This window comes from Hemicordylus capensis, chromosome 5, assembly GCF_027244095.1.
Source record: "Hemicordylus capensis ecotype Gifberg chromosome 5, rHemCap1.1.pri, whole genome shotgun sequence".
Classification (NCBI taxonomy): domain Eukaryota; kingdom Metazoa; phylum Chordata; class Lepidosauria; order Squamata; family Cordylidae; genus Hemicordylus; species Hemicordylus capensis.
In genome coordinates this window covers 88620915-88635689 of record NC_069661.1, presented here as the reverse complement: position 1 = coordinate 88635689, position 14775 = coordinate 88620915, and the positions used below count along the sequence as shown (strand labels likewise).

The following is a 14775-nucleotide window of genomic DNA, read 5'->3' as shown; positions in this document are numbered from 1 at the left end:
CGGGAGGGCAGGAGGGAGGGGGGGAATCCAGCTCCAAAGAGCGCACAGATGCTCCATAAATGGCAATGCAATATTTGTGGCAGTGCAATCTATATATATATTTCTCCTAGGTGTGCCTGGGGAAAATGAGTCCCGGCATCCCAGCTGATTGGCTGGCACACCAGGCGAAGGAGAATTGGCTGGCCCACGCTGGCGAGCCTGGCCTGGCAACCGGTGGTGGCCGCAGACTCTAGCGAGTGAGAGAGGCAGGTGGGGGGGAGACAGAGTGAGCGAGAGAGGCACGCAGGGAGGAGAGACAAAGCGAGCGAGAGAGGCGCGGGGGGAGAGAGACAGAGCGAGAGAGGTGCGGGGGGAGAGACAGGTCAAGCAAGAGAGGCGCGGGGGGAGACAGAGCGAGCGAGAGGTGCGGGGGATGGGGAGACAGAGCGAGTGAGAGAGGGGAGGGGAGAGAGAGCAAGAGAGGCGCGCAGGAAGGGGGAGACTGAGAGAGGCGCGCGGGGAGGGGGAGACGGAGCGAGCGAGAGAGGCGCGCGGGGAGGGGGAGACGGAGCGAGCGAGAGAGGCGCGCGGGGAGGGGGAGACGGAGTGAGCAAGAGAGGTGCGGGCAGGGGGAGACGGAGCGAGCGAGAGAGGCGCGGGGAGGGGGAGACGGAGCGAGCGAAAGGGGCGCGCGGGGAGGGGGAGACGGAGCGAGCGAGAGGGGCGCGGGGAGGGGGAGACGGAGCGAGCGAGAGGGGCGCGCGGGGAGGGGGAGACGGAGCGAGCGAGAGGGGCACGCGGGGAGGGGGAGATGGAGCGAGTGAGAGGGGCGCGCCGGGGGGACGGGCAGAGCGAGCGAGAGGGGCGCGCTGGGGGGGTCGGGCAGAGTGAGCGAGAGGGGCGCGCCGGGGGGACGGGCAGAGCGAGCGAGAGGGGTGGACGTAGCACTGCAGAACTGCAATTGTGCAGTTTTAAATCTCAGCAGAACACCTCTATTCCACAAAGCTGCGGGGCTCACTTTAGACTCCCGCAGTGGCCCGAGAGGTTCAGAAAAGCCTGTGCTGTTATGCTTTTCGACAAAAACTCCTCAAAGAAGTGTACATAGCAAAAAAAAAAAAAAAGGAATAAACTCATAACTCCAGTCCTATTAATTTCACTGGTACAACTATCTCTCTTTGGAATGAATCCAGTTTGTTTTGCGTCTGTGACGTTTTTGTAAAGGAGTTGCGTGTTTTGGTAGTGGGCAAAAGCAATTTTAATTGTTACTAAGACACAATACACTCAACCTTCCAGCTCCAAGGATGTGAAATTCAACTAGATGAGGGGGTTTTCATGCTAAAATATATTAATTCTTTGGAAATATATAAAAATGAACCTAGCTTTACAAGTATGGCTCCATTTTTATATGCAAAAACTTTGGTGGTTTTGCATGCATAAAAACATGGGGGAAATGCAATAGCGTAGTACGATTAAAAATAAAATAAAATCTGGAAGTATCAGGAGAATCACTGGCCCTGAAATAATACTGAGTAACTTGAAAGTGCCAATCGTCATGGTACACACATTTACCTTACTAGAAAAGTGACATTTAATTTTTCTTTTATAGGTGCTATTTTTATTATTGGAAGCCTTGATTATGAAAGCTCCCCAGAATATTATTTGACAGTGGAAGCCACAGATGGAGGAACACCATCCCTGAGTGATGTTGTAACAGTAAATATAAATGTAACAGATATCAATGACAACACTCCAGTATTCAGTCAAGAAACTTATACAGCAGTGATCAGTGAAGATGCTGAGGTTGAACAAGCAGTTATTACAGTATGTACTTCAGTCCCTTGCTTCCCTACCTTATTCTTACATGGTAGTTATATTTTTTGTTTTAGAAGAATCGCAATTATGTTTAAGGGCTGAAATCAGAGGAATTTGTTTTTAATTTAAAGGTGAAGGTACAAAAACAATGAAATGTTGGAAATTCTTTAGTGACAATTATCCACCGTATATTATGAATACATTTGCAGAGAAATGAAAGGCAACTAGTGGTAACTGGTTTAGTTGAGATTAATGTCTTCTAAATATTGGAATGTTTACCCTGGTAAGACTGTAGTACAGGTATGCTAGCTCCAAAGCTGAGTTTATTGAAAGTACACAAATGTCATTTGGCCTGTTTCAAATGAGAACTGAATGTCCTCTAGGTTATGGCAGCTGATGCTGATGGGCCTTCAAACAACCATATTCGCTACTCAATAATAGATGGCAACCAAGGGAACCCGTTTACAATTGACCCTACCTTGGGTGAAATAAAAGTGGCTAAACTTCTTGACAGAGAAAAGGTAAGTTCTTACATTCTGGGATGCAAGATGTAGGACCTAATCTTCCAAGCAGTACTGCCATATAAACTGTAAAACTCAGAAGAATGAACTCTTAGGAATCATACAAACTTAAAGCTATACACACCAGCATACAACCTCAGTATACCTCGCTATACACACCTGAGTATACCACCTCTGAAGAAATGTGTGAGGAATTACTAAAATGGACAGCTTGTAATGTACTTGTATATATCTTCCTGCTCATGTTTAGCATATCGAGGAGAAAGGCTAGAATCCTTTTCCTTCTCCCTGCTTGTGATCCATTGCATTGACACTAAAGAGCTCTTTGTAGCTGGTAAACAGATGTTTTTTATACTGATTAATTGTTAGCCATATATTATGCTCCAAGTTGTGTGCTGTGTTCCTTGAGGTGACCATAATTTTCTGAACCTAGGTTGCTGGGTTATAATTTCATAAATGTATAAATGGACTTTAAGAAACACACAGAGCAGGATCCAGACTAGTGTTGCACTAGTGCAGGCCCTCTAGCTGTTGTTGAGCTACAACTCCCATTATCCCCAGCCACAGTAGTCAGGCATGTTGGGAGTTGTAGTCCAACAGCAGCAGGAGGGCTAAAGTTGTGCAGCCCTGCACTACTGTAGGTTAGGATAACATGTGTCTCTAAGTGGTTTGTGCTTCTCCACAGTGTTGCACAACTGTTAGCGGAAGAGACTCGGGGGTCTCCAAAATACACCGTCCCTTATTCCACTTCAGACCATGATTTCAAATCAAAGTTTGGAGGCAATGTTTTAACCATAGTTTACCAATTCAGAATGTCATCACAAATCACGGTGAGAACAAACCAGGAAGTGGAGGGGAGCCTACATGTAATAGGAGAGGAAGGATCATGCAAGCCTCCAGCACAATCCCAAGTCTCCAAACCATAGAGTATCAGATTTGTGTTGTCATATTTTCCCCTAAACCTCTTGTTTCATAATTTTAAAATACAGAAACAAAATAGAGAATGCAATTTTTAACATCCATATAGTAAATAATTTCACCTTTGTCAGAAATACAGTATCTCAATATAGACATCCCATATTTCAAAATAAATTTTTTACCAATATTAAAAGCATATATGAAAAATATTAATAAAATATATGAAGGTCAACGTTTAGTTCAACCTTATAAGAGCCAGTATAGCATAGCATAGTGAGAGCCAGCATAACATAGTGGTTAGAGTGTTGGACTAGGACCAGGAAGACCCGGGTTCGAATCCCCATTCAACCATGAAACTCACTGGGTGACTCTAGGCCAGTCATGTATCTCTCAGGCTAACCTACCTCACAGGGTTGTTGTGAGAATAAATGTACACCACTGAGCTCCTTGGAGGAAGAGCAGGATATAAGTGTAAAAATAAATAAATAAAAATAATTGTCATTAAAATGTATAATTAAAAAATTTTCTTTCTTGCATAATTTATCTTACATTTATCTAAATAATCTGAGCTGGGCCGACATGAGAAGACAACAGTGTTAAAATAGTGGAGTGTTGTCTAAGGTATAGGACTGTTAAGGTTGTGAAGTCCTACTGGGTGGGGTGTGGGACTCCTCCGCACTTCAGAGGAGTTCCAAGTTCAGTTTGGATCTCTTGGGAGGAAATCATGCTTTGCTTTGTCTGGAGCCCTTTGGTCCTCTGGAGCAGGCTATATAGGCCTTCAAAGATTTTTACAGCCCTACTAAAATGTATGTTTGTTGTTTTAATAGGCCAATGATCAGTCTGAACAGCATATGTTCAAAACCACCAAATCTATGCAGTCTTTAGACACTTTCTTGTACAAATGTTACATTCAAAATGTTTTTATGCAACAGCCAGAGAATATGTGTGCTCTAATACTGTTTGTTTTCTTATTTCAAAAGAATGCTACCTATTTTTCTTCTTAATGTTTGTATGTATGTTTTACTCTTTAGATCTCAGGTTATACTCTGACAGTTCAGGCATCAGATAATGGGAACCCACCAAGACTCAACACAACTGCAGTCAATATTGATGTGTCTGATATAAATGACAACCCACCCGTCTTCTCAAAGGGAAACTATAGTATTATCATCCAGGTAATGTATATATCACACTGTAGCAGGATATAAATACAGTTAAAATTACTAATGAACCACTATAACAAGTGGCAAGGTTCTGGAGGTGTCTTCTATCATTCAGTAAATGTTTGAATCAGTTTTCAGTGAAACATTATGAGTGCAGTTGTAGTTGCCAAGGGGCATACAAAAATGTTAGTATTTTTTATTTCAATCTGTGTTTTCACAATGGATCCATCAGTAGAGTCTAATTGAATAAGCTGTATTAGGGTCAGCAAATCACTGATACTGGTTCACAGGAAAATGGTGATGAGCAGTAAGCAGTGTAAAAGTTACCAATTGTCCTTTTGCTGGATTTATTGTCCTGCAATCAAAATGTGTATGGCACAGATACATGTTTTTAATGTAAAATTAAATTCTATTTTGCCCTTCAGTATCACTGTTATCAGGGTAGCTTCTTAAAAGCTATGTGTTATACCTACAGATCTAAACTGGCATGCCAAGAAGTAGGTTTGTATAGCTTCACCTGAAGGCTAAGTTTTAGAATAAGCCCTTGAATTCCCATAATTCAAATGAGAATAGCATTTAAATCCACTGGGAAAAGGAGATTGCAACATTCCGTGAGCTGACGTCACAGAGAGAAGTTGGCAAATGTGTCATTTTAAATACACGTACAGTACATACTAAATATGCTGTGATGAAGGATGGGAAAAGGAGGAGTTGAAAAACTCTATAATGTGCCAGATTTGTGTATGCTTCTTTGTTTAGTAATACAGTGGAACTGAACATAGAAGCAGAAATCCTTTGTTTAGGTTCTAGTTTGTTCTGCTTGCATTATAACATTTTACAGAACACTATTCATTGCTTAGTATTCTACCTTAAAGGTGGTAAAGTGTTGAATTATATGCAGAACATCTGAAATGTTGATTTCACCATAGCGAAAATTGGTAACAGAACTACAGATTTCATTCAAGGTTGGTTCTAATTGTGTGACACAGAGTTGATGGCCTTGGACATAATAGGGTTACAGCATGAATGTGTGAGCCAGACAAAGAACAGAGGGTAGTAGACAGTAAGCTTTGTCCTTCTTCAACCAGATGGGAAGTGGAATGACAGAGAGATTAAGAGATTTACTTCACAAGAAGGTTGTGACGCAGACAGGAAGTAATCCTGGATCTTTTGGCTATCAGTCCTTTTTGCACAGAAGGACTGTCCTAATTGGTCAGCTCAGTAACCCATCTCATCCTACACCCTGCTTCAGCAGTGACCATTTCAAATCAATCACAGCAAAGAGTAACTTTAAAACTATGAGATGAATAATCCATCTCTGTTTTCCTCTTTTGTAAGTCTGTATGCCTATTACAGCCTCTCTCACACAAGTTCTTCCCATTGAATCTGAGATTTACCAGAAACTGGTAATTTTTCCATTCTAGAAATCTCAGATAGATTCATTAGTTTGCTACCTTCAAAAATACTTGATTTCCTCTGTTTCTGCACAGTCCCTTCCTGGTTGTACTAGTAGCATCCAGCAAATAACCAGCCCAAACACAATTTCTGTGCCTAGGAGACTTCAGTTCTCGTTCAAGAAAAACTCAGTTTCCCATCAAAATTATGCCAACATTTTGTGTTAAGGATATATTTTAAGCTTTTGTATTGACACACAGCGTTTTCCCTATATTATAAATAGTCAGAACTACATTTATTAACAAACAGAATCTTATTTATAGAACATATTGTTTTTTTAAAAGAAAAATTCACTTAGAAATGACTTGATAGCACTATATATTCCCTTTTTTCCTAATCATATACTAGGAACTATACATCATTCACCAAGTTAATTAGGAGACAGATCACAGTTCTCAATGAGATTAAATTAAACCTAGCCATTTGAAGAATATTATAGGAAAGAAGGATGATGACATTTTACTGATAAAACTACAGATACTTTTATTTCTTTCCCCCCTCTTTCATTCTTACTCTAATCCTAAAGACATTTGTCATTATTCAGAAGTCATACAAATGTATGCCCAGATTTTTCAGAATTTCCCACTCAGGACATTCCCCCCAAAAACCTGCTTTTTGAATTCTCTCGATTTCAAAAGGCATTTTGTGGGCTTGGTATAAGAACTTTTAAATGAGTACATAGAGCCTGTGTGTGTCTGTGTGATTCTCCTCATCCCCCGCTGCCCAGCATGTCCCCATGTATAATCATTACAGGCCAAATACCAAAACTGTTGGCGATTTTAAAGTCAGAGGAGTTTCCAGAGCATGTTGCGACTTGTAAGGTAGCATCTCTGAAAAGGCAACCCCGCCCCCGATATTCAACCCTGTTAATCGTGGCCTTTATGAGAAAATGTTACTTTATGAACAGTACAGTCTTGATTCTAGTTTTTGACAGTAATATGAACACATCCAAGTCTCATGTTCAGGTTGGCCACATGATGGCCTTTTTAATTGCTCTAAAGGTGTCCGTTGTTGTGTGGTAGGCCCTTTGTGCAAGCACTGAAAAAATAAAAGTTTGCACTGTGTGAATAAAATTGCCGATTAGCGAGGTAGAACACTAAACATCTTTTCAAGGAATAACAACCGCCAAGTATAGACCTTTAAAATTGCTTCAGTGTAGAGCAGTAGCACATAAACCAGCTTTAACTCATCCTTAATTAGAGTTTTAATGATTAAACAAATCATTTCTTTTACAATATCTGCTTCCCCATCATCTTCTGCTTTTATAGGAAAATAAGCCTATTGGGTTTAGCATCCAGCAGCTGGTAGTTACAGACAAGGATTCTTCCCACAATGGACCGCCTTTCTTTTTCGCTCTTGTAAGTGGAAATGAAGATAATGCTTTTGAGATTAACCAGCAAGGAGTCCTTACAACTGCTATTCAACTAAAACGCAAAGTGAAGGATCATTATTTTCTTCATATTAAGGTATGAAGTGCCATATGTGTGTGGTGGTGGTGGTGGTACAGGTGTTTCTGATATTTGTGAGTGGTGATATATATTCAGAGTGTTGGTTTTGTGAGACACAGGCAAGTTACTCCAGTCTGGAGTAGCCTCATTGAGTTACATTAATGAAACCTAGTTTTGTGTCATCAGAACTCTAGACTGAGGACTGATACCAAAATAAAATAGATATTAATGAATTAATATCAATATCAATTAATATCAATAAAAGATACTAATGATGATCAATAGTCAGCTCACTTGTGCACAGAATGCTCATCATAGAGCAGTCTATGTGCACAAGCGATGTTACACTGGAGCAATGAACTTTTACATTGTACTAACTTGTACTAACCGAGCAAAGCTGCACCTTTTTAAAAATGATGATCCTCTTTATTTAGCAGGGGGAGAGCAACTGACCCTATCCATTCCCAGCACAGCTTCCCTCCAGTGGCTGCTACTGGTGTTTATCTTATGTTTCTTTTTTAGATTGTGAGCCCTATGAGGACAGGGAGCCATTTTATTTATTTTATTTTATTTTATTTGTTTATATAGATGTAACCCACGTTGGGAATTTTTGTTGAAAAGCAGTATGTAAATATTCTTCATATTCATACAAGATCCTAACTCCTCTTCTGTGAAAGTGAATAGAGTAGTGAAAATTCTAGGGGTATTCAATGCGATTCACCCTCAATCGATTCGGAACAAATTGGAGGTTATTTGCAAATTTGACCCTGAGTCGAATCTCCTTCAAAATAGAGGACCCAATTTGGGACTGAGAATCACCAAATTTGGGTGATTTGAATGCCATTTTGAGGCCCATTTGCTGGAAAAATGGGCCTCAAAATTGTTCTTTTTTCCGGGGAAAGCTGGTCTGCCATTTGGAATTGGCAATTTGAGTGATTTGAGGTTGATTTATCGAAGCAGCTGGCTAAGCCAGCTGTTCTCAACAAATCAATTTGAGGTTTTTGCGATTTGATTCAAGCTCGAATCGAATCACAAAAATTGATTCATTCACACTCCTAGAGAATTTCTCTCCGATCCCAAAATAGATGATGGCTGATTTTGATGAAGTGCTTAGTAACATGCTTAGGAAATTGTAATTGGATAACTTGTAAGTGTAACAAGAAATCTATTCGTTGAATAGTTCCATATTCAACTCATTATGAGGCCTGAGAAAAAAATAGCATCATTTGAATTTTGAAGGAGAAAGGTACTGCAAGCGCCATCTGCTGTTTAAAATTGGCTACTACATTGCTGATATATATTTTTAATTGCACTCCAGAGCTTTCCAAATTATTGGGTATTCTAGGTATCCAGAAACAAAGATGTGGTTACAAAAATGTATTCCAAAATCTATGTTTATTCTGAAATTGTATTCATATTTAGAAATCAGGTTTAGAAATCGAAATAATAATAATAATGTTGCAAACATCTGAATAGCATATAGTTCACATAATATTTTGTCTTCATTGCAATTTTATCTCATTGTTCTAAAGTTAGGTTAATAGTTTTAAAGAAAACTCATGCTGTGATACAGCTCTCTTGTAGAGACTTGGGTCCTGCGATGTAGGTCCAGTTGCACACATGATTCCTGCATACATGCAGGTTCACACTGCACTTCAGTGGAAGGAACCAGTATGCACAAAGACATGTGTGTTGATTGGGGCCTCCATTGCAATGAAGGGAAACCCTTGCAAACAGTGAGATTCCATGTATACATCTGAGACCCCCAAACCCATCCATATTTTGGAATGGGTACAGGGCTGCAATCCATTGAGGTGGATCCACACAGGCAAATATCTCTCTTGCATTTTCAGCTATGGCTGCAGAAAGTGCCCTGTATGTTTGTCAGACTCTCTGTGCCATAGGACAGCTCTTGGAAATTGTTCCAGAACTCCACACAAGCCTGTGGTGCTGTTGATCGCAACCCGGAAGCTGGAAATAAATTGCACTGATATTTTAAAATGACAGCTTTTTGCTGTTCGCTGATAATCCTTCTGCTAAGTGGTATACTAATATATAAAGCCATCATTAGACCTTTACCTTTCTAGTAAGTACCTAGACAGTATAACGCTTCTAATTAAAAGCTGATGAAATTGGGCAGAAACTCATTTTTTGTTGATCATTTCCCCACTAGGTGACTGATAATGGAAGACCTCAGTTGTCTTCTGTGACTAATGTTGACATTAGAGTTATTGAGGAAAGCATTCACCTTCCAGCAATTCTGCCTTTAGAAATCTTCATCACAACCTTTGAGGAAGAATATTCAGGTGGTGTCATTGGGAAAGTACATGCAACTGATCAAGACGTTTATGACACTTTAACATATAGTCTGGATCCCAATGTGGAATCACAGTTCTCTGTCTCTAGCACAGGTGGCAAGCTAATTGCTCACAAAAGACTAGACGTAGGGCAATACCTCCTGAATGTCACTGTTACAGATGGAAAGTTTACTACTGCAGCTATCATTCCAGTACATATCAGACAAATCACACAGGAATTACTGAACCACAGCATAGCTATCCGTTTTGCCAACCTTGCCCCAGAGGAATTTATTGGTGACTATTGGCGCAATTTCCAAAGAGCTTTAAGGAACATCTTGGGTGTCAGAAGAAACGACATACAGATTATTAGTTTGCAACCTTCTGATCCTCCATCAAACCTTGATGTGCTGCTGTTTGTTGAGAAGTCTGGTAGCTCTCACCATCCAACCAGAGCCCTGCTTCACAAGATAAATTCCTCTGTGGCTGACCTTGAAGAGATCTTAGGTGTACAGATACTCAACATTTTCCACAAGCTGTGTTTGGGCCTGGATTGTCCATGGAAGTTTTGTGAAGAAAAAGTGACTGTGGATGAAAACATCATGTCAACCCACAGCACAGCCAGGTTGAGTTTTGTCACACCACATCACCAGAGAACAGCAGTTTGTCTTTGCAAAGGTAAAGAAAACATGTATTATGATGGGAAATGAGTGTCTGTACAGTCTTGTTCTACAGAAGTGTTAATAAGTAAAAGTATATCAAATACTACTACTACAAATATTTATGCACCTCTTTTCAGCAAAAGTTCACAAAGTGGTTTAGTACTATCTAAATAAAATACACAAACCAGCCTCATTACACTTTTTACTTGAGGCCCTATTCCTATGCTTAGTGAGCTCACGAGTGAAGGGGAAATAAACTGTAGGATTTTAAGCTCTTAGAATTTCATTTTTTCTTAACATTAACACTTCAGTCTTTTGATTAATTTCACAGGCAATAATTCTACCACATATACAGCTTATAAAGGAGAACTAGCTGGCCCACTGCAGCGCATATGCACACTAGTTCTCCCTGTCTTTCTCCTCTCCTCCCCTTCCTCTGTGGTCTGGCTCCTTGCACTGCCTTCACCTGCCCCAGCACCCACCCCGCCTCCATCTGGGATGGCAGTGGAGGTGGCAAAACCTATTGGCCCCCCCACTGGCTGATTCGGCCCCTGCCCTGCCTCCCTCCGCTGCCTTAAGCCACCCCATGGCAGCGGAGAGGACAGGTGACGTTGGGGAAATAGTGGTGAAAGCTCCTTCCATGAGCCCACCTGCTGCCCAAATGACAGATCAGGCTGTTTGTGGCCCATTTTGAGGCTCTCTCAGAGAGACCCGAAATGCAGGCCCACGGAAAAAGCTTTCGCAGCCCGCTCCACACCGCTGCCTGTCATTACTGTCTCCGCCACCATTCCCGCCTCTGACAAAGGTTGTATGTGCAAGCCCCACCCCCACATTTTCATTGGTCCTGTGGTGGGAGGCGGGGCTTGCCACAGACAACCTTAGTGTATTATATAGAGAGATATTATAGCAACTTAGAAATTCAATATTTCTCTTGACTTCTTGCTGCCTGGCCTATTTTCTTGTCACTCATTCTTGACACAGCTATCATTTTCATCACTGATAGTTCCTGAAGAAAAGTAGGGCCTCAGCTTTTGATGTGCTCAGTTTAAACATTGCCATGTTTAGGAAGAAGTGGGTAAAATTAAAACCTTGCTCTATAATTTGCAGAAGGAAGATGCCCCCTTGTGACCAGTGTATGTGAGGGAAACCCGTGCCCTGAAGGTACTGAATGTATAGCAGATCACAGAGAAGGAAAGCACACTTGTGTTTGTCATGGAAGCAATACCGCCCAATGTCCTGGTGAGCTTTTCTCTTAATATCCATTGTCTGAGGCTGTAGCTTTCTCACAAAGTAATGCAATTTTGAACCAATTTTGCTTGTCTGTTTTGTTTTGTTTTAGCATCAGTTGGGCCATCAGTAACTTTTACTGGAAATAGCTATGTTAAGTATCGCCTTATGGAAAATGAAAACAAGGAAGAGATGAAGCTTACAATGAGGCTTAGAACATATTCTGCTCATGCAGTTGTCATGTATGCCCGAGGAACGGACTATAGTATTTTAGAGGTATGTAGGTCTTATACTAAACACTTCTCATTGTACAGAAAGTTACTTCAAGCTTTTTAATTATTTATAACAGACTTGATTATGGTCTTTAGTTGACACTAAAGGTGTATGGCACGCAGCCTGAGCATTCACTGAGCTGGGCAGCAAGAGCACCCAGATGAAGGAGGATCCCTCAATGCAACGCGCTCCTGGAGGGTGCCAGAGGACTTCCTCCTTCTGCTCTGCCAAAGCTGTCTGAGCAACTCCAACTGTGTGTGGGGAGGCAGGCAGGAGCCTGCCTAACTGCCAGCCCTGCCCTCCATGAGGTCAATTGGTCATGGGCATAACCTTATTGTGTTATACATATGGCAGTGCATGCTGCCATTCCTAGCAGCTTGTGCCAAGAGGTGTCCCTGTATCCCTCATCCACCTTCACCAGGTGGTGGTTAAGAAGAAGAAAAGGCAGTTTCAGTGTGCGTGATGCAGGTGCATCCTTCAGTGGCGAGAGCACACAGGGCCACTACTGCTAATATAGTAATATATGTACTGTCTTTCTGTTTTGCTTAGATCCACCATGGGAAACTGCAGTATAAATTTGACTGTGGAAGTGGTCCTGGAATTGTGTCCGTGCAGAGCATTCAGATCAATGACGGCCAGTGGCATTCAGTGTCTCTTGAAGTTGATGGAAACTATGCCAAGTTGATTTTAGACAGGGTACACACTGCATCTGGCATTGCTCCTGGTACTCTAAGGACCCTGAACTTAGATAACTATGTATTCTTTGGTGGTCACATTCGGCAGCAGGGCACAAGGCATGGAAGGAGCCCACAGGTCAGCAATGGCTTCAGAGGCTGTATGGATTCCATTGTGCTTAATGGTCAAGAATTGCCCCTCAACAGCAAACCACGGACTTATGCTCACATGGAAGAATCTGTGGATGTCTCTCCTGGATGTTTACTGACTACTGTAGAGGATTGTTCGAGTAGTCCATGCCAAAATGGGGGCATTTGTAATCCACTACCTAATGGAGGTGAGTGTTTTTCTTTGTTGTGGTAAAGTGGTTTATATGTATCACATTCTACCTTATGAATGAAATTCCAGGCATGCTGAAATCTCAAGATACCCACAGTCAATAAGGAAGATTTTGTTGTTTTGTTTTCTTGGTTCTAGTCCTTTACTACTGATAAAAGACTGGTACTTTCACTTCCACCATCAGAGTAAAACAAATGAGGATATTCCGGTTAAGTACTGCTCATTTAAATTCCTCTTCAGGAGAGTGTGAAGTCTTTAATATCTCTGGGTTATGTCAGTCTAGTAATGTTTTGTTTGCACAAATTGTGTTGCATAAGAGTAGGCCCCGTGTTAATAATGAGCTTACTTTTATGTGACACAATCTGCAAATTTCAGGCAACCTTACTAGGCTGATGTATTCTTGTGCAGTATGTGAGCCAATATTTTACATCACAAATGTATGGTCCCAGATTGTACCATGTAGCAGATTTACCAGCCTTTATCTCAGAGCAAGCCCACGTGAGGGGAAGCAAAATGCCGATTCATCTCCTCCATGCTTTCCAGAACAAAGGCTGCTCCCCCAAAACTTTCCTGCCACCACTGCCCGAATTATCAACAAAGTTTGACACCCCTCCCCCTGGTCCTGAGTGGAATGTCCAGGGCAACCCTCTCCTCTGCTATTGGAAAAGTACTAAAGCCTTCTATGTGCTCTTGGAAGCCAGCGTGGTATAGTGGTCAGAGTGCTGGACTAGGACCGGGGAGACCTGAGCTCAAATCCCCATTCAGCCATGATTCTTGCTGGGTGATTCTGGGCCAGTCACTTCTCTCTCAGCCTAACTGACTTCACAGGGTTGTTGTGAGGAGAAACATAACTGTACACCCCTCTGGGCTTCTTGGAGGAAGAGCAGAATATAAATGTTAAAATAAAATAAAATAAAATAAAAGACACTCCAGAGCTAGATGCTTGCTTTGAGGTACACAACTAGAACTTTTTGCAGCTTTAGGTTTAAGGATAGTGTTCCCTTTGGGGAAGAAAAAAGATACTTCTGAACATGCAAATGATGCTTTATACATTTTTTGTGAACTACCTGTCCTGGATGTGCTCCCTGACCTCCTCCTTTTGCCAAGTAAAACCAGCAGAAGTGATAGGCAAGAACTTGTGGTACCTCTAGCTATATAGAACACCTTTCCAACAGGTGCTTGCTGGAGCTAGACATTTTTGACCTCCTGTATTTGATTGGTGTTCTTTTTTGTGTGTATCGTTTGGGGGTTTAATAATAACTTTTATATGATGCACTAATCCTGTAGACCACCTCCATTTTCCCTCCCAAGGACAGAATTTGTTGTATTCTTTGGATTATGAGAACATAATTGCTGAAATGACTTTAAGTGTATACTGTTACTATTAGCTGATACTTTCAATTTGTTTTCTGGTTACTCCAGTGACATATCTTATTATAACAGACTGTTTGACTGTTTGTTTACAGTTTTTGCCTAAGATCAAAAGATGATTGTCAGATTTCTTCTGAACACTTTTTGGTAGCTTGTAAGTGCTCTCATGCTGTGCTTTTGTTTAATCAAAACATAACTTTTGTTAGATTTAGAGTGTGTATGTAGATCACCCTTGCTATGCATGACAGAAAAGTTTGCTTTGTTTTGTCTTAAAAGTGCATTTTTCATATTGTGTTTTCATTGCAGGTTATTATTGTAAGTGTGCAGCTTTATTTATGGGCACACACTGTGATGTAAGTGTCAACCCATGTGCTTCCAATCCTTGCCTTTATGGTGGTACATGCATTCCTGTCAACAATGATTTCATCTGTCAGTGTAGAGGACTATATACCGGCCAAAGGTATGGCTTCTTTGCCTGTTATAAAGATATTGTATTTATTTACAGTAATATTTCCCATGCTGTTCTTTGTCTTCAGAATATTTTCTGTGTGGTTTTCTTCTGTGTCTATGCATTCTTTGAGCTGATTCCGCACATTGCATTTTCTTAAGCATACAACTAAGATGTTTTACATATT

General features: G+C 41.2%; 1 protein-coding gene across 7 annotated transcripts in view; it reads left to right on the top strand.

The window, feature by feature from the left end:
• The window catches only part of FAT1 (FAT atypical cadherin 1), a 174228-nt gene that overhangs the window by 142645 nt on the left and 16808 nt on the right, over positions 1-14775 (top strand). For all 7 annotated transcript variants that reach the window (XR_008308269.1, XM_053254337.1, XM_053254339.1 and 4 more), the window contains 9 exons: positions 1586-1800; positions 2175-2312; positions 4262-4405; positions 7117-7314; positions 9470-10271; positions 11363-11494; positions 11595-11758; positions 12305-12767; positions 14447-14600. Coding sequence is in view for 6 of the 7 variants with exons in the window: in XM_053254337.1 (XP_053110312.1) it covers positions 1586-1800; positions 2175-2312; positions 4262-4405; positions 7117-7314; positions 9470-10271; positions 11363-11494; positions 11595-11758; positions 12305-12767; positions 14447-14600 (2410 nt within the window). In the remaining variant the exon portion in view is untranslated. The remainder of the gene's footprint in view (positions 1-1585; positions 1801-2174; positions 2313-4261; positions 4406-7116; positions 7315-9469; positions 10272-11362; positions 11495-11594; positions 11759-12304; positions 12768-14446; positions 14601-14775) is intronic.